Genomic DNA, 19,631 nt, shown 5'->3' with positions numbered 1-19,631 from the left:
ATTAGATGACAAGTTCCTCTCCACACCTGAGCCAGCATGCAATTCAATACCCTTCAGTCATCACCAGGCTTCTAATTTAGAAGGTATCGACTAGTGTTCAGTAGAGCACAAGCACTCGCAGACATTCATGTCCTCCAGCTGTGAGAAATTCTTGTCTAATCTACTATCACAGCAGCTCCCTGAGAAATGCGAACAGCAAGGCGATTGTGTCGAGGTATGTTTCCCTGGCTGTGGAATATGATTTCTGTGGTCGTATGCGGTTTTTCTGCAGGGCTGCTGCTGCGTTACAAGGTGCATTTGATCTTCATGTAACTGCTGCCAAGGGGACGTAAAATATTAAAGGTCACTGAAAGCCAGGGACACAAAACTTGGGTGGGGGTGGGGTAGGAGGGTGAACAAATAGGTGTGAGCCTACAGCATCTCTCCACACTGACACAGATACAGCAAATGCTATCTAAGTGACGGCACTGAGTTTAAAGTTAAATACAATCTTTATTGGGTATGTAGACATTTCCCAAAGGTATAATCCAATAAACAGCAACACAGGCATTTACAATTCAAGGACAAATAATTCACTTTCACAATAACAAATTGAAAGAGTTTTGCCTCTTGCAGATACTTTTCACCAGCAGTGCCTTTGAATCTAAACATCCAAAGAAGGTGCTCAACTCAGCAACATATCACATAATAGTTAAATAAAATGAGTCACTGGCAGCCGTGACACTAGGTCATAATGACGGTGTGTTGATTCACAGTCTGATGTCCTTTGCCACATTTCCTGTATATTCAGAACTAAACATTTTACATCGTTTTCAATGAACCAAACACTATGTTAACACTTTGACTTAACTGAACATTTAACGACCAAAATGTTTCCTTTGCTTCTGAATAATCAGCAGAACAAATCCATAATAATACTGACCGGATCTGCCTGTCTAAGGGCAACGTTAGGAAATTTACAAAACTGTGACTGAGTATAGACAAATCTTTAATAACTGGAAAATATAGTTACTTTCTTCAACTGCATTCTGGAAAAAAAAAGTTTTGGCTTCTTTTTTTTAAATTTAAAATCGTCAGTGTTAGTTTTAATTTGACTGTAAATATGCAACTTACTCCTGCATGTTGATCCTACAATATAAGATTTATCTTATAACATTTATCTGACTTTAAAATAGTTGCTTACGCTCAAAATGAGGTTGCATTTTTCTTTGTAAACATTTGGCCAGAAGAACTGGTTGGAAAATAATACAGAGAAAATATAATCGCAACACTGGTACTCACTCAAATATCACAGTTACATCCTTTTATCACGCCTATGAAAACCTGCAGACTTAACAGTGGAGATGCTGGGTGATTTTTTTTTTTCTGCAACAACGCCAACACTATTCTACCTGAAATATCCTAAGAACTAAATGTAAAGGCAAGTGCTATTCAGATGGACTGAAAGCATTCCCAGCTCCTGTTTGTAAGGCAGGCTTATCGAACGCTTTAACAATGCCTGTAAATGCAGCACACTCTCCAGGCATAGATATGGTTTTTTGGGTGCTTCATCCTCACGACTCCACAGGTTAACGACAAAGCACTACACAAGCAGCTACTGTAAAGTTACATCACTATCAAAATGCTGTCGGTGTGAAGATTTTGGTGCTAAGTACTTGCTACTTGCTACAGTGTTTTTCAGTGTTTCTTCACTACACCTCTGTTACGACTCTGTGATCCTGCTGTCTCTTCTAAAAAAGGTGCCATTCGTAATTAGAACTGCGATTTTAATACTTCCCAATACCCTGACTGTATTCCTGTTTTTTAAATGCTTTTAACATAGGTCTCAAATCCCCTCTGGGGTCACGTCAGGAAGGGCAACCGGCATAAAACACTCTGCCAGATCAAACATGCAGAGCTACCCGCTGTGGCGACCCCTTGTACCAAGGGAGCAGCTGAAAGTAGCTTTTCCAACAGCAGATGACTGTTCAGAGTTTCTAGTGCATTACAACTGTAAACCTTAAGCTACATTTTTGATATTAGGGGCAACTTCCTAGAAAAATAAAGCATTAAACCTCCAATTTAAAAGTTCTGGCTGTCAATGAAAATAATTAAAGGTACAGTACTCAGCAGAACTCTTGAACCACCCCTCACTTGTTTTTATTTTCCTTCCTTGCAGACTCAAGTGATCTTGAGCGATAGTTCTCCAGCCTTTCTGATGATCTTTCTGATTTTTTCTTTTGACATTGGCTGCTTGTTTGCTAAGCCACTTAACACTGACCTATGAACCTATAAACCGACCCATTCAAGCATAAAAAAGGCTCATAACTCAAGGTGTGGAATTAGTGTTGAGTCAGACCTTAGCATTTTGACAGAGAAAAGAACAAAAAGCCTTGAATATATTTCAAGAAACTTGGAGAACTATTCCAGAAGACTACTTAAAGAAAAAACAAGAAAGCTGCCTAGGAGATTTTGGTTTGCGTCGAAGAATAAAGGTGGTCATAGCGAATACTGACTTTTAAAATATGTTGTTTTTCCAGGTGTGATAGGACATGTTTCAACAAATGTCTGCATGTATTTCCCATTTTCCTGGCAAAAGTCAAATAAATGAGGGGTGGCTGATTTCTTTGCAAAGTACTGCGCTCGTTTTCAATGTTTTGTTCCTTTTTTAAAATTTTGTTTGCTGAAAGATGGCTCGGGTTGTTGATATTATTCTCAATGTCACCAGACCTCTAACACTAAAGACTGAAATTAAGCTCATTAATGCACAACCTCACCTTTAAAAGTAAATATGAGGTTTACTAAAAAAGCCTCTTTTTAAAAGCATAATTGGCTAATTTTTTATTTCAACCTCCCTAGGAAACGAGCCCTTTAGAATTAAATGAGTGTGAAATTGAGAATACTCCATTATTATATTGAAATATTTGCGTTTTTTTTTTTTTTTTAATAAAATGGTTTGTTAATCTTTAAGTTGCATAACAATATAACAACAATCCCATGTGGTTAACAAGATAAACAGTGGCTGGATTTCTGGGTGTGGTTTAACCCTCATCTTAACATCCTAACCTCTCAGTTACTGGCACAGCTTTGAGAGACTGGCTAGTGTTATTTCTGTCAGCCATACGAGAGCAGCTGCTGGTAAGGAGGGCTTTCTTTACCCCTTAAGTATAATTAAGCCACTGCGCAGGTTCATTAACCTTATTTTCTTTTGACCTCAAGAGATTAAACTTCAGAACATGACATAATGTTAATTTCTTTCCCTCGCAAAAGGACTACGATGAGTAGGAGTTCAAATTTGATCAATGGAGATCTTGTGATGTTTGATGGGTTTCTGAACACTACTGTTTCACCAAATGAATATTTTTTAACCTCTTTCATCGGGGCTTAGGGCCGCACACTGTGTCACAAAGTGTATTACTTTTTGAGGATGTCAGGGGATATATTCCCCCAACCATTAAAATGCTAGCAGAGTAGTAAAGAGTAATAGTTATTAAGGATTTCACATGTACTCAGTTGAAAAAAAAAAAGCAATTCCCCGTGGCTTTGCAGATGCAGTGAAAGTCTTTTGGTGGTGAGTGGGCTTGATTGCATGATTTTCCACACTTGAGAAGATGTGGATAAAAGCATTACTAAGGTAACAGAGAGGGACACCACTTTTTACCATTGCTCTCCTGACTGTGCTTTTCGATAGCTCGTTCCGAGATTAGAATTTTAAATGTGCAGCGAGTTCAGTGTTGCTGTTTTCATAAGCTCTACTCTCCATCTCCCAAACACGCTGCCTCGGATATCAGATCGTAATAATAAGTGACTAATAAGTCGACGTGTGTGACGCATTAATGCAACAACACTCCCTACCATAAACCAGACTTCTTAATAACGCTGAACTTCGGGAGTACAAATGTTATTAGGAGTTATTTCCTCCTTGGGATATCTGCTGTCTAAATGAACCAACTGTCTGTTTAACAGGAACCTCTTATACTCCTTCTCAACTGCATCTTTATTCTTGGACTCTACTAGAGTATCTCTGGATGAACAAGCTCTTTAAGCTCCTCTCACTTTGCCAACTTTCTACTGATTGGCTGCCTCTTGGAAACAAAAGCTTTGTACATCTGATGGGGAAAGCTTCTATGCTGAGATGACCATATTATAGATATCCCTCTCAGTGACATCATGTCAGATCGAAAAGCAGAAAAAACTGTCTGAAATTGAGTGTTAGGGATTGGCTACACATATGATGTGTAATCTGTCAGTTGAAAAAGTGGTGTCGCACAAAATACGGGAAGGAGTTCAAAGGATAGATCTTTCCAGCACTAAGGTAGCACTGTCTTTGGTCTCTTCACTGACACATCACAATCTTTGTGAGGAGCAATCTGAAAAGTTGAATGAACCCGAGCTGTGGCGTGTGCCTCAGGGGAACTTTAAGCTTCCCTGCTGCTCCTCCTGCTGCTCCTGCTGCTGCTGAGTGAATGACTGGTGCAGTTTCCCAAAGCTGTGCATTATGTTTTCATGAGTTCTATTAAAAATTTCTATTTAAAACTTCACTTATGAAATGGAAACTAAATGCGGGTTCAGGCTTTAACTTTCTTAATAGTCCTTCCCACAATTTATCTCCACAAAGTCCATGAAGAATGTCAAACTCCCCTTCAACTAATGAGCATATCTGAGGTATAGACTTTGACTAATTACTATTCGATGTGTAAGCTACTTCCACAAAATAGTTCTAAAATGTTAAATCTATCATATCAAAGAGTATACAACAAAGATAACGATTACCTCATTACAAAAAATATAGACTAGTAACATTTAGGATCAGCTATCCACTGGATTCTAAAATATAGTTTAACTGAGACAGCATCGAGTTGCACAGTGACAGGACGTTCATTCAGTAAGAAAACGGAAATATGCTTCACTGTCTTCCTTTTCTTTTCATTTTGGTATAATTACTGAACAAACAATACATCAGGGAGGGGAAAAAATTATTTCAATAGTGTAAACATTGTACCAGTACAAAAGCACATGTCGCAAGACGTGGTCAGAAAACACCAACACAGGCAGCGCTGTCACCCTTTACTCTTCCTCCATTGACTTCTCAATCTCTTTCAGCCTGCGGACAAACTCCTGAGCCTCCCGGTCCCCGACGCGAGCTTCCAGCATCCCCATGATTGGCTTCTCTGGAGGCGAGAGAAAACAGATGAGCACAGTTTCTACACCTGACACAAATATCTCTTGATTGAATGGCTTTTCATGCTGCATTGAAGAAGTAATTGGAAACCCAGACTTACACCCCCTGGTCTTCAAGAAGCAAATATTATGTTTGAGTAAACAAAGCAAGTAAAAAAAAAACAAAAGCAAAAAAATGAAACAAAATAAATGATACCGCCCGGAGCCGTATGTACCGCTGGGTTTACTGCGAGACAGATGCAGAATGACAGGCTGGACGCTCTTGCCAGCCGCTGAGGCGTTCGGTCTCCCCGGCCAGCAGAAGTCGCTGAGAGGAGCGACGGCTTCTCCAGCGAAGTCGTTGGTGGACAGCCAATCGTAGTCCATCACAGTAAAGGTCAAACAGGCAAACCTGTGCCTGTACTGTTCAGGACTGACGTGGCTGGAAGACAATGGAATCAAACAAATCAGCCACAGGGTGTGTGCATATAAACAGGGAGACCTAAAAAAAGGGCAGAGTACTCACAAGTAAAAGAGCTCATCAAACACTGGGTGCAGCGTCTTAAGCTTCACTTGCGTGCGTTGACTCTTGGCCATAGGGAAGAGGTGGTGAGGACATAGCTCCACTATGACGAAGGGATCACTCAGACCTGAGGAAGTAGTGCGTTCAACTTTAATATTTAATTTAAGACAAAAGTTTAAATTCATAAATTCACATATTTACCATTGGCATCCAGTGCAATGATATCGGCAGCATGCAGGATCTCCACTGTCAGCCGCTGCTCTGGAGCATCATAGTAGCACTTCACGCTGATCCGACCGTAACGTGTATGTTTGAGAGTTTTCTGCAACATTAAGTATTGACAGAAATATTCAGCATGCAACCGTCCACATTTCGCGGGTTGTGTCATGTCTTCAAAGGGCTGACGAGAAGGCAGATTTTTAATCAGAGGTATAACAACAGAAGAAAGAGCGCTCTGCTGTCCAATCAATACTTCTTTCTTCACTTCAAAGGAGAACAAAATGAGATTGTCAGTCTTGTAGGTTGAAACGCACCTGGTGGGAAATCTTCTCCAGATAGTACTGTTCAATCAGCTCAAAGGACGAACATTTATTCAGCCTCAGCTCCTCATCCAAGACCTAAAACAGCATCGAGATTGTCACAAAGCGATCAATGGCATGATGGATAAGGCAACATAAATCTGACCTTAAACCCACTTATCAAGATACCAGGAGCCAGACTAGTAGATGTACAAGTAGATGTTCACCACTAAAAGTGTATGTAATGGACAAAGTGCAGAAATTTGCTTCTTTTATAAATCTTTGGACTTTACAGAAAGTGGAACTTGTAGAGTTTAACAATTTAGCAGAGCATCTGTCATGTAAATAAAAATATTTTAGAAATCTTTCGAAAACTTTAAAACTAAAAACTATATCACTTATTAGCCAAATAACAAACTGAATTTAGATTTTTATACCCAAACTAAACTTCTCTGGAAACTTAGAAATTAATCAAGTGTTTTAATGACATTTTTTTTAATAAATAATGTATTTTACTTTTTTTTTTCCTTATGTAAAACTGAAATGCTGCAGTTTTATGCAACATTTTAGCATTAAAAATATTATTTTAATTAAAGACCTTGCACATACTGGTGGATTAACCATAACAGAAACATAAAAATATTATTATTATTGTTATTTGGCAATTACCAACAATGACAATTTAGAGCAGCTGTGGCATATATAAATAAACCTGGCATTGGGTGGTGGTCTAATAATTTGGTTAAGCACTGTAGAAAATTTCCTTGTTTATGGAATCATGAACAGAAGAAAAATGCCAAAAATGTAAAAGTAAAAGTAACCAAAGCCATCAACTCTGTAAGCTCAGGGTAAAAGATCACGGCAGATTTAAGGCTGGAAGACAAACATGAACCATTAGCAAAACAGACGGACCACCTGCCAAAATAAGTGTAATATTAAACACAAGTTTTGTGAAAATTGCCTGTTTTGTTGCACTTTTTAAAATCTCAACTTCATCATATCATGTGTACGCATGGTCTGCAGTATGCGCAACACTTTTCATGCACTTTTTAGTTTATAAAAATCAGGTTATGTTTGGGAAAAGATGTACATTACTTATACAGCCGGCTCCTGGTTGACAGATTGGACGAGTTCCTACCTTGTAGTCTCCGCTCTTCATGTCTTCCAGGAATAGACCCTCTCCCCTAGCATGAAAGAACTGCAACAGAGTCTAAAGCGATTGAATAAAAGCATTAAACTCGGGAGCTGGGACTCATAACATTTATCCCTCTATTTTTGATAGACTTGTTGTTCACACAAACAGCATGAAACCTCTGGCAAACATTGCATCTATCTGCCAGCCTCCAAAGTCATGCCATGACTTTTCATGCAAATATGTCACGTCCTCTTCCAGCTGGTTAAATTGGAATTAGAATATACAACAGTTCCCACATTGTCATTCATAAGGGAGCTCACTTTGGCACTGAACTATTACCTAGTGTCTTCATGAATATCTGATATATGCTAATGATTGTACGCCAAAGGGCATACCGAGATAATTAAAGAATGCAAGCGGCAATGATAATCTTAACATATTAGACACATGTCTTTTTAAACAGACCATTCTTTTCAGTGGGCACACAGACTAATAGGATTATTGTGCGATGCAGTAATCACTGACCTCTACTGTGTACTGGAAGCGGTTGTAAAACTCCACCTGGACACCCCTGTTTTCAGTGACCGTGTCCAGGATCATCCGCAGGAGGAGCTCCCACATGCTCTGGAGAACTCTACCAGGAAGCAGACAATGAGACACCCACACGTGTGTTTACCAGCTCTTCCAATTACACCCCATGTACTCTCACTATGTTTTCACAGATAATAGCCCGATAATGAATACTTGTAAGTGGTGTAAGTGCTAAAGGCTATTATTATTATTGCAACGCTTACATTCATACACAAGCGCAGCATCTTATTTGCTGAGCTGTCACACATTTTATATGGTACAACAGAATAGAGAAAATCTCTTTTTGAGAAAAGGAAACAATGGATTTTGTTGTGTAACTTGGTTCGTCGAGGAACATTTCATATGCGGTTGGAGTGAACCAGAAATCTATTTTGGGTTGGCTTGGATTCCTTGTGGTTTTAACAATCAAATATATGCTGATCATGCGGTGTTTTATGTGCATGGGAAACATAAGGAACCGGGGGATATTTGGTGTGGTGCATGCTGGCTGAACTGCCACAATAAATCATATTTATAGCACAGTGCAAAAATCTTGAGCCAAACTTATACAGTCTCTACAGTTCTAACAAGCCTAAACCACTTCTTGACTGATAGTGTTCCATTGTGGGTTTCCCTATATTGGTATCTTTCTCTGGTCTTTGGGATCATTGTTATAATGAAAAATGAAGCCGTTGCCAATCAGATGCTTTCCAGAGGGCATTGCATGATGGATCTGAGTTCATAATCCAATCAACTTTGACAAGATTCACAACAACCCTGACTGAAATGTGGCTGAAATTTATGACAGAGCCTCTGCCAGATTTTATTGGTTAGTCCAGTTTTGTGTAATTTCACACACCTCAGCCTCCTTGATTCCCTTCCACTGACACCATTTCTGTTGAGGCTTTGGTGAACAGTAGATGGATCAACTGGAGGGCAGATACATCTCTCAGGTCCTTCGTCAGATCTTTTTTTACTATTTCTTAAGGACATGACTTTCAGATACTGTTGATCTGCTGTAGATAGTTTTTCAGGCCTGCCACTTCTTTTTTTGTCCTCCGCTTGTCCAGTTTCCTGTGTCAAGATGTCAATTTTTGGCTAATAGCTCTTTGGGAATAACCTTGTTGTAGTGCAATAAGGTGAATCCTAAAGGCAAAAATAAAATCTTGCTATTTTATGCCTGTCAAACTGTGTTATCTGTGTCATCATTTCCTGTAGATTCAAAAATGGGGGCAATTATGTGTGTTTGCGGCAGGCTACTGAAAAACAAAAGGGTAAGAGTTTTAAATTCGACCTTTGTTTTTTTGAAAGTGGTGATTTGCTAATTGCATTGTTACGTGTCTTTTTAGGCTTGAATGATTCATAGATCTGTGTTAAGTGGCTTAAATAAACCAAAAAATAAAAATAAAAACATTCCTCTGAAAAAGCCTGGAAAAGATACAAGCACTGGACGGAAAATTAGTGAAAAAGCAGTCAATGTTAAAGAAATCCTCCAAAGCTTCGGAAAGCCTGGAGAACTGTTGCTCAAGACCACCTTGAAACATTACAAGAAAGTCTAGATCCTTGGATGCTTGCATCAGGGTTATGCACATCTTAAGTTAGTATAAAGATATCATACTTTGAAATAAGCCTCAGAACAGTCTTTTCCTGCTACAGTCAAACTTATTTTCACAGTATTTTGACTATCACTCAAATTAAGGTTCTGATTAGTTTTGCATATATGTCTAAGGAGCTTGGAAAGAAAAGCGTCTGGACTTCTTTAAGTTGCTTGAAGACCTTTTACCTCTCATTCGAGAAGCTTCTTCAGTTCTAGGGTCAAATGGTGGAGAGCCCCAGATTTAAGCTCTGTGGGAGTAACCCACCAACAGGGACAATGGACCCCGTAATGATCCTCTACCTAATCACATGAGCCAAGGTGTGAAAATGGGTGTAGGTCACAATCAGCCAAGGTTTCGGGTGAGCTCATTGTGAAACCTAGCCCCACCCTATCATGTAATTTCCTGAGGTCAGATGGCCCAGGGTGTGAGTGGGCATTAAGGCGTCTGGGAAGGGATCTCAAAACTGGATTATAGATGGTGTCGTAAACCACCACCTCTGTTCAAAGATAGTCATCACAGTGGACATAGATGGCTTCTTTTACTCCTCTTTCAAACCATCTGTCCTCTCTGTCCAAAATATGTACATTGGCATCCTCAAAAGAGTGACCTTTGTCCTTTAGATGCAGATGGACCACCGAGTCTTGTCCCGTGGAGGTGGCTCTTCTATGTTGTGCCATACGTTTATGAAGTGGCTGTTTGGTCTCTCCAATGTAGAGGTCTTGGCATTCCTCGCTGCACTGTACAGCATACACCACATTGTTAAGTTTGTGTTTAAGAGTTTTGTCTTTGGGATGAACCGGTTTCTGTCTGAGTGTGTTGCTGGGTCTGAAGTATACTGAGATGTCGTGCTTGGAGAAGACTCTCCTGAGTTTTCCTGATACCCCGGCTACATAGGGGATGACAATGTTGTTGCGTTTGTCCTTCTTATCCTCCCTAGTTAGTGTCTGATGTGAGCGACCATCTTTGAACAGAGGTGGTGGTTTACGACACCAACTGTCTGCCATCTATAATCCAGTTTTGAGATCCCTTCCCAGACGCCTTAACGCCCACTCACATCCTGGGCCATCTGACCTCAGGAAATCACATGACAGGGTGGGGCTAGGTTTCACAATGAGCTCACCCGAAACCTTGGCTGATTGTGACCTACACCCATTTTCACACCTTGGCTCATGTGATTAGGTAGAGGATCATTACGGGGTCCATTGTCCCTGTTGGTGGGTTACTCCCACAGAGCTTAAATCTGGGCCTCTCCACCATTTGACCCTAGAACTGAAGAAGCTTCTCGGATGAGAGGTGAAATGTCTACAAGCAACTTAAAGAAGTCCAGACGCTTTTCTTTCCAAGCTCCTTAGACTATGATGACCTGGATGACTGAGAACCTTCACAGACATTTTGCATGTATGCCTCTTCAACTATGAGCTGTATGTGCCGATTCTGATTTTTCATGTTCTTTGTTATGTTCATGTTCTGTCTTGTGTATGACATGATTCAGTGGTTTTGTACTGAATGTCTATTTCTTTTAGCACAATTGTGACTCACAACAGTTTTTAACGCATTAAAGTCTACCTCCCCCCTGCCTTTTTTGGCATCTTGTGATGACATTGCATAGTGACTCAAAAAGCAAGTTTCGCTAAAGGCAACAAAAAAAGTCTGTGTGCTGTTTTTAGAAAGAAATGCAAGAAAAAACATACTTGGATATTAATAGTAAAAAGAGAATTAAAAAGTACCTGGTTAGATTTTCTTTTACAAGGTTTTCTGTCAGGATGACCATAGTGTCTTGTAAGTACTTCATGAGAGGGGAAACAGCCTGGGAGAATGTCACACATTACATAAATACCACGAAACACCGCTAATATAAGGATAAAAAAGGCTAGGCGGCCATTGCTACATACGTCATCATTGTTAATGGAGTCAGGAGACAGGCTGATGTGTTGGATGTACCTCCGCAGCTCAGGCAGCATCTGCACAGGATGATGGTGCATACTTAAAGTATATCGATGTCCACATACGCTCAAAAAGTTCTACAAACTGGTTTGTGAGAAACAGGAAAATTATACTCCTCGTGTTCACCTTGTCAGTGAGCAGTGTGATGAGGCGTTTAGCTTCTCTCTGCAGGTCCAGGTCCATGTTGAACAGCTGTCCATTCAGAGCCTTGTAAACCTGCTCTTTCCCCTCCACCCCGCAGGATTCCTCCATGGCGCGCTCCACACCCTGCCAGTCCAGGTCCCGGGGCAGGTGACCCAGGAAAACACGCACATGCTCTATATTGTTCAGGGCGATGCAGAGCTAGCAGAAAGCGAGGAGGAGCAAAGGCGGAGAAACAGAGGGTAGAGGTGGAGAAAAAAAGAAGGAAAAGAAGCAGGGCTACAGAGAAGTGGAGGGATTGAGTGTGAGTGTAAATGATTGATGACGACAAGAAGCAACTGCTTTGTTTTTGTGTGTATAACATATCTGCTCTCCCGCTGAGCCCTTTGTGTTGACAGAGAGCTTGCTGACATCGTTGACGTCATTCTGTGCCCACCCCCGGTTCTGTCTTGCTACAGGCGTTACCTGCACTGTGAAACTCTTGTGGTCTCGGCCCAGCTGGTTCCTCTCAATCTTGTGCGTTATCATCTCTGAGTAGCACACGGCCTCACTGCAGAAATTCTGCAGTAGATAAAATCAGTCTTGTCATTACGGCACAGCTCCCTCAGTTTCCTTTATGATTTTAACTGATAAACTGTATGTGTCATGTTTCTATGTGCACAGAATATGAGTATGTGAGTGTGGCAACACTATAAGTGGCACTCACGTCTGTCAAACGTGTGACAAAGATGAAGGCCCCCGCAGAGTCTGGCCAGGCCAGCTGGACCCAGATCTCGCGTACCTGGCTGAAGCAAGCTGTCACTTCAACTGCTGAGGAACTGTGCTTGGCTTGCTGCAAAGGTCCAAGCTACTCACAAAAAAATAAAATCAATTTTAAAAAAGACAAAACATGGATTTCCTAATATTTACATTTTTTTACTTGCATGAAAATCTGTAACATTTTAGCATGTTTTGCAAGCAGGGAATGAATAAATGCTTTAAACTTAACACGATAAAACATTTTAATGTAGTTCCAAGGAGGTACATGACCTGTGATTAAAAAATAGGCAGTCCACGCATAAAAAACAGACCTGATTTAAATTTTCCACTTTAAGGTCATATAGTTGTAAAGCTCACTTCCAATGCTGCTTCTTCTAATTGGATCACTTCTATTACAGCTCATAGTTCTTCTATTTTTTTTAGCCTTTATTAGAAAGTGAAGCAGTGAATATAGACAGGAAAGTGGGGAAAGAGAGAGGGGGAAGACACTTAGCAAAGGGCTACGAGCTGGACTTTGGTGTTGGCCATTATCTGCCAGCACACAGCGCAGTTTTTTGACCAAACCAACTTGGCCAAATTCATATCAATTTGAAGAGGACCCATTTTGCCACAGTGGACCTGAGTGATCTATGCACAACAGCAGCACTGGAAGTGGTCCAGTGGTGTACGCAAAGCAGACCTTGAAAGGAAGATTGACAAATCAGTTAAGGATGTGGTTTCTTCTTCTTTTTTTTTTTAATCACTTGTGAATAACAAGTTTTTAATACTGCATTTGTGGACCACTATAACTTGTCAACTGACTGAGGTACTGGCTGATCAGCTAATCAATGCTAGCTTATAGAGCCAGACAAATTATTTATCAGCAGATTAATGCTTCTCCTTAAAGTGAACACTGTACATGTTCAATAATGGTGAATAAATAATTATTGTACAAAATATTTTCATTCTTAGGAAAAAATATAGAAAAACAAGTGAGCTGGCGGTCTCATACATTTTGTACACCTTTGGTAACAATGGAGCACTTTTGAGAAATAAGGATACAATATATAAATAATATATTACATGTTAATTGTACATTGATGCTGTGATAATGTGTTAATTGATAACACATTAAAGGGGGCTTTTACAGCTATTCACAGCTACAATCCTAATGTGTTTTAACTTGTTCTAAAGCTTTAGACATGAAAGAAGGACCTACTCTATGTGGCACGCAGCCATATTTTACACACCTGTGTGTTCAGTACTTCTGTAAGTTGACTTGTCTTCTGAGAAAGAGTCTATTATGTTCCTTCTATTATTTATGCCATTTCTCACCTTATCTGTTTCCACTGCCTTGCGAATCCTGTCACAGGACCTGTCGTGAACAATCTGCAGCCACTTGTGAATTGAGGACTTGAACCAGTTATGGAAACCTGTCAAGGCCAACATTTTAGCATCCCTGTAAAAGAGAAATACATTCATGAGAACATGACTTCCTTTCAGAGTCTTTTACATTGTTACATCAATACAGGTTAGAGTCGAAAGGATAACCAACTTGAGAGGAAGAAACTCTCGAAAGCCTTTGAGGATTTTCAAGGACATGAAGAGCTCGAAGATGGTCTCTCCCATTGTCTGAGTCAGTCTGGAGCTCTCCTGCTCGAGAGTCCCACACACCCGCTCCATCGCCACGTTCACATCATCAGCTACCTGTCAGGTCAAAGGAAGTCAGCGTGTTTCATCCGTGTAAAAGTTAGCAGCAACAACAACATATGACTCAGACAGACTTGTCATGTCATGTTTACAGTGACCTTTTGCATCATTTTCAGTGACATACCTGCTTTTCCAACAGTCTGTATGATATGCTGAAGAAATCTACTTTCACTGCACTGTGGAGAAAACAAACACACAAACAAAGAAAAATATGAAATCCCATCAACAACCAAGCACATAAATCAGTGTGTCACCACTGAATAATAACATGACACTTAGCGGTTGTTTTTTTTCCCCTCAGATGTCTTGCAGAAAACTGCTGTTCACCTGTAGAAAAGTTTGTTGTAGATGTTCTGGGCCCTCTGGACGTCTGCACATACAGCATCAATCACCTGAACCAGCTTCTTCAGCTGTTCCTCCAGAGTCTGCATTGTCAGAATATAATGAACATCATCCTGGATAAGAAAACTCAAGGTACACTGTGTAAAAGATGTTAAGATATCTATGATTTAGGACCAAAACAAGCTTACTCCTTCCTCTGGTTTATATCGAGCGATTAAGCTCTCGTACCACTCAGCAGTTCCTTTCTGTTCAAAAGATTAAAAGGAGAATAACTGGGCTGAAGGGCTCTTATTGACTAGTAAGTATTTCTTACATTCAGCATTTGTCATCATAAGACACTCTGTGAATCAATAAAAGCTCAAGTGTTAAACACATTTACTTCCTCATTTAAAACTAATATCCATATTTCCATATTTTATTGGTACTTTGCTGCATTAAGACCAACAATAACATCCACAGATATGCAGTACATCACCACACTCTCTAAATGACTAGGTTATTGGCACATCTGTTCAACTGCTTAACCCAAATATCTAACCAGCCATGACAGCAACTCAAAATATTTACGTATGATTGTCGGTATATTTCAGAATTTCAGAAATTGCTGATCTGCCTGGACTTTCCCACACAACCATCTGTAGGTTGTACAGAGAATGGTCTGAAAAAGATAAAATGGCACTGGGTGCCACTCCTGTCGGCTAAGAAAAATATCTACACAAGGTCAACAGACAATAGAAGATTGGAAAAACATTGCCAGGTCTGATGAATTTCACTTTCTTTCCGATGCTAGTGTCAGGATTTCTCATTAAATACATGAATGCACTGATCCATCCGGGATTGTATTAATAGTTTGAGTTGCTGCTCTTGGTTTAACAACGTGGGGAATATTTTATTTGGGACACTTTGGGCCCTTAAAACCAAATGAGCATCATTTCAGTGTCACAGCATACCTGAGCATGTCCTCCATGGCATGTCACAAAATTCAAATCATCTCAAACAGTTTTTTAAACATGAAAATGAGTCTGTGTTCAAACTGTATCCACAACCAGCAGATCCTTCATGACAATATAGACCAAAATCTGTGAGGAACCTTTCCAGCACCTTCTTGAATTTACACTATGAAGATTTAAGGTCAAGGTCAAATTTATTTATATAGCACATTTCCAGATAGACGATGCTGCACAAAGTGCTTAACAATATAAAAATACCATTAAAAAGAAACAATGTAAAACAATAATAACAATATAAAACAATGATAGGACGATAAAAGAATTAAAACAATAACTAAGACTATTAAATAAAAATGCTTGGGTCATAGTGTGTTAAAAACCAGGGCATAAAAATTTGTCTTTAGTAGTGATTTAAATTGATCAAGTGTTTGTGCAGATCTAATATTTAGGGGAAGACTATTCCAAAGTCTGGGACCTGCCACAGAGAAGGCTCTATCTATTTGAGATTAGTCCGTGGGATGGATAGCATTAATTTCGAGCTAGACCTAATGGTTTTTCCTGGAGCATAAACAGAAAGGAGCTCAGACAGGTAAGAAGGGGCTCCGGCGTTAACTGACTTAAAAACAATTGGATCCTGTAGGAGACAGGAAGCCAGTGTAGAGAAGCTAAAACAGGGGTTATACGCTCTCTCCGTTTGCTACCAGTTAGCAGGCGAGCAGCTGCATTTGAAGACGATGAATGGAGGCCTGGTCGAGACCAAAATACAATGAATCGCAGTAGTCCAATCTGCAAGTAAGGAAAAGGTGAATGACACGTTCGAAGACGTTAGCTGGGAGGTATGGCTTTACCTTGGCTAGCTGTCTTAACTGAAAGAAGCAGGATTAGACTACTGCACTCACCTGCTTATTCAATTTAAAAGAACCATAAAGGTAGACACCGAGGTTTTTTACATGTGAGGTTTTTTACATTTTTTCCAAGGCTTTTTTAGGGCAGTTCTAGCACCTGGTACCTAATAAAGTTTCATAAGTACATGCATGAAGGACAACAATTAATTCATCTACTACATTAAAAAATCCTGCTGGTCAAAAACTTCATGGGTCACCCACACAAGTTTTCTTGTTACCTTGATAGCAGTAGTGATGTCGAGATGCAGGTCATTTCGAAGAGGACACACAGTCTTAAAGGCACGCATGTTTTGCATGTACCCAATCCCCCTGACAGTCACAGACAGAAAAAGCCAGCGACAATGTATGAGTGCGATTATATCATAAAGCAGTTATACAGTAACATAATGTTCTTTAGACCTCAGAAAATATGAAAGCTATATCTATTGCACTTTAATTGTATGCAAGATTCTGCATATCTGTGGAGAAAATGAGAAAGATAACTTTAACTGTTAGGTGAGTCACTTTATGTGTGTGTGTGTGTGTGTTTCAGAGTGTAGAAAAGAGTTCCCTTGAGATGCTGATAACCGGGCAGAGCAAGACTTCTTACTGTAAAAGCTTCTATAAAAAGCCAGTCGCCCCTAAATTAGTCCAAACCAGGCACATGAACTTCAATAATTAGCTGCTTTTACTGCAATTTATAAGATACAGACTCCTTATCTCTGTGCTCTTACTTTCTTCCTTTGGTCACTGCTACATACAAGCAAAAGCCAAAAGATGGCGATTCTTCTCTTGCTGATCCAGATTTTGCTTGTCGATGGTTTCTCATTTCTAGTTATCCAAGACTTCTAGTTAAAATTTCCCCCTTGGTACATTAGTCAGGTGTTAGTCTTTTTTTTTTTTTTTTTTTTTACAACAAATTGGGCTTTGAGGAAAAGGTGTTATAGCTCTTTTGACACGAGTAATGAGCAATGACATTTAAAACATTGTTTAGTGAGTAAGGAACCCAACACTGCTTCCTCCACAGAGTGTGACTGACTGCTTGTAGTCTCTCTGTGTTTGTTGGGGTGAATGGCTGAACATGTTGTCGGTATGAGAGCACGGGCGAGTGCGTGATGTGATGGTGGTGTGCCTTTACCTCAGCATGAGCTCGTAGCGTGTAATGGCAGCAGCGCTGGTGCAGGGGAAAACCTGACGCATGTTCTTCATCAGGCACAGGCAGTGCTCTGTGTACAGCCTGAAGCTGTCTGACAGCTGCCTCTCCTGGACACAGGAAGGGCCCTCAGTTATAGCTTCCAGTACACTGGCTGTGAGACATTTTTGGCTGAACCAAAAACCTTGATGAATGTCAGTGAGGAGCTGAGCTAATGAGGTGACTGTTTCTAGATGATGAAAGGTTTTTGTTTTTTTCCCTGTTGGGGGAGCAACGGTGTAGAACCTACTAGGTCTCCCCGCACAGCGGGAGGGTCCCACTCTGCATCGATAGTCCTCAGGAGGCGCAGCAGCAGGGAGTAGCACACCCTCTGGGTCCGATGGTGGCTGCTGTAGCACTGCCAGCGACTGCATTAAAAATGAAACACGCACCTTCCACCTGATGCTAAAGCTTTCATATAACATTCGATCAATTTTATTCCTCCATTAATACTCACATAATAGCCTGTTGCAGAGGTGAGAGATCAGTTTGCACAGCATGGTGAGTTAGCACAGTCCATGCTGGAGGAGAAACCTGCCCGTTCCAGTTGTATGGCTCTCGCTGGAAATACATGTGGAAGATTACAGTCATTTTAATCACATTTCAACCAATGTAAGAAGAAACTCTTTGTACAGTTTGTGCACTTTTGAGGCTTCTTTTCTAAATACAGTCGTTTTAGCCATGTGATAAACTGGCAGCCTATGCAGGGTGTACCCTGCCTTTCACTCTCTGACAGCAGGATTATTTCCATCTGTATAAGTTTATATTTAATAACAAAAAATATGACTAAATAGTTAAACAGAAAACAATAGAGTGTGCTTAGAATAAACAATCTAAAAGAAACTCACCTTGACATGAGCATGCTCATACTCCACAATCTGACTCAGCAGTTTCTTGTGAATGGAGACATTTGTCTCCTTCTTAGACAAAGCTGTGTCTCTCTGAAGGTCAAATGAACATTTGAAGTCTTATCGTACACAGAGGAAGACACGTTTTTATATAATGAATAACTGTTGTACTTTTAATACCTGGCTGGTGAAGAGCTTCAGAATCAGGTGACATTCTCCCTGAACTTTAGATGCACTCGAGCGTGGCTCAAGCTTGAACCAGGTGTCGTAGCCCATAACGGGAATTTCCTAAAGAAGGAAAGCAGCTTGACTTGACATACTGCCAAATCTTTTACAGTATGTCCTTTAATGTATTTGAGTTTGTGTGAGATTTTGAAGATGCAAGGGGCAGGGATAGACTTAATGGGGTAAACCATCTGAAGCCACGGATTGAGCATAAGAGAAGTGAAGAAGCATGGAGAGGGTGAAGACGAGTATTAGAGGTGATATGTGACAGAAGGATAGCAGCAAGAGAAGGAGATGATTTACAAGATGGTGTGAGACATGCTGTGATGTTTGCTTTGGATGTGGTGGCACTGGAAAAAAACAAATAAACAATAACCAACCAATCAACCAAAAAAAAGCCCAAAAGAGGCCACGCGGAAGCTAGCAGAGTTAAAGATGGTAAGATTGTTAGTGACCAGAAGTGACAGGACAAAATTAGAAATGGGTATATCAGAGTTACAGCTCAGGTTCAGCAGTTTGGAGACAAAGGTAGAGAGGCGAGGCTGACATGGTTTGGACATGTGCAGAGGAGGATGACATGTACATAGGATGTTGAATATGGAGCTGCCGGGCAGGAGGAAAAGAAGATTCGTGACAGAGAAGATTCATGGATTCAGTGAAGGAAGACATGCAGAGGGTTAGTGTGATGGAAGAAGATGCTAAGGATTGGGGTGAGATGGAGGCAGATGGTTCGCTGTGGTGACCCCTAAAGGGAGCAGCTGAAAGAAGAAAAGCTTGTGTGTGATTTCTCTGCGGAGACAGTTGCACTTTGTTCACTCACATTCAAAGGAATATTGATGCATCCGAGGAAGTCATCTACATTCTCCTCAGAGCCCGATGATGCAGATCCATTCGCACGCACTGACTTTGCTATTTGCTTAAAATACCTGAGCGGAAAATGCAGGGAACAAAGTAAAGGGTGAGTTTTCAGTTTTTTCTGCATTTAGCTAATGCCTTCATTATGTGTGACTCACAATTAGAGATACTGCATTTATTTACTGATGCCAGCTGACCACTTGTTACTTTCTTGTTGGATAAAAATTGCAGATTTTTCACCACGGGATGAGGATCCTTTAATCCCTTGGCTATGGTTGACATTCTCAGGTTTTCATCAGACATGTCTGCTATTTATTAG

The 19,631-nt window shown here is 40.3% G+C and overlaps 1 protein-coding gene across 4 annotated transcripts in view; it reads right to left on the bottom strand.

Moving 5' to 3' along the window:
* Positions 1-472: 472 nt before the first annotated feature.
* The window catches only part of baiap3 (BAI1 associated protein 3), a 48,598-nt gene continuing 29,439 nt past the window's right edge, over positions 473-19,631 (bottom strand). For 2 of the 4 annotated variants that reach the window (XM_039611461.1, XM_039611460.1), the window contains 23 exons: positions 19,278-19,383; positions 18,413-18,520; positions 18,233-18,325; positions 17,842-17,945; positions 17,635-17,752; positions 17,331-17,455; positions 16,432-16,522; positions 14,547-14,603; positions 14,344-14,441; positions 14,141-14,192; positions 13,862-14,013; positions 13,642-13,765; positions 12,275-12,415; positions 12,034-12,129; positions 11,554-11,769; positions 11,376-11,444; positions 11,211-11,290; positions 7,841-7,949; positions 7,319-7,390; positions 6,196-6,279; positions 5,864-5,984; positions 5,666-5,789; positions 473-5,581 (listed from right to left, as the gene is read on the bottom strand). In XM_039611461.1, the coding sequence (XP_039467395.1) occupies positions 5,047-5,581; positions 5,666-5,789; positions 5,864-5,984; positions 6,196-6,279; positions 7,319-7,390; positions 7,841-7,949; positions 11,211-11,290; positions 11,376-11,444; positions 11,554-11,769; positions 12,034-12,129; positions 12,275-12,415; positions 13,642-13,765; positions 13,862-14,013; positions 14,141-14,192; positions 14,344-14,441; positions 14,547-14,603; positions 16,432-16,522; positions 17,331-17,455; positions 17,635-17,752; positions 17,842-17,945; positions 18,233-18,325; positions 18,413-18,520; positions 19,278-19,383 (2,875 nt within the window). In that variant the 3' untranslated portion in view covers positions 473-5,046. The remainder of the gene's footprint in view (positions 5,582-5,665; positions 5,790-5,863; positions 5,985-6,195; positions 6,280-7,318; positions 7,391-7,840; positions 7,950-11,210; positions 11,291-11,375; positions 11,445-11,553; positions 11,770-12,033; positions 12,130-12,274; positions 12,416-13,641; positions 13,766-13,861; positions 14,014-14,140; positions 14,193-14,343; positions 14,442-14,546; positions 14,604-16,431; positions 16,523-17,330; positions 17,456-17,634; positions 17,753-17,841; positions 17,946-18,232; positions 18,326-18,412; positions 18,521-19,277; positions 19,384-19,631) is intronic. The other 2 variants (XM_039611462.1, XM_031737358.2) reach the window with 2 other exon arrangements.

Source organism: Oreochromis aureus, linkage group 4 (assembly GCF_013358895.1).
Source record: "Oreochromis aureus strain Israel breed Guangdong linkage group 4, ZZ_aureus, whole genome shotgun sequence".
NCBI lineage: Eukaryota > Metazoa > Chordata > Actinopteri > Cichliformes > Cichlidae > Oreochromis > Oreochromis aureus.
The sequence above is the reverse complement of the archived record's forward strand: the minus strand, read 5'-3'. Positions and strand labels throughout refer to the sequence as shown.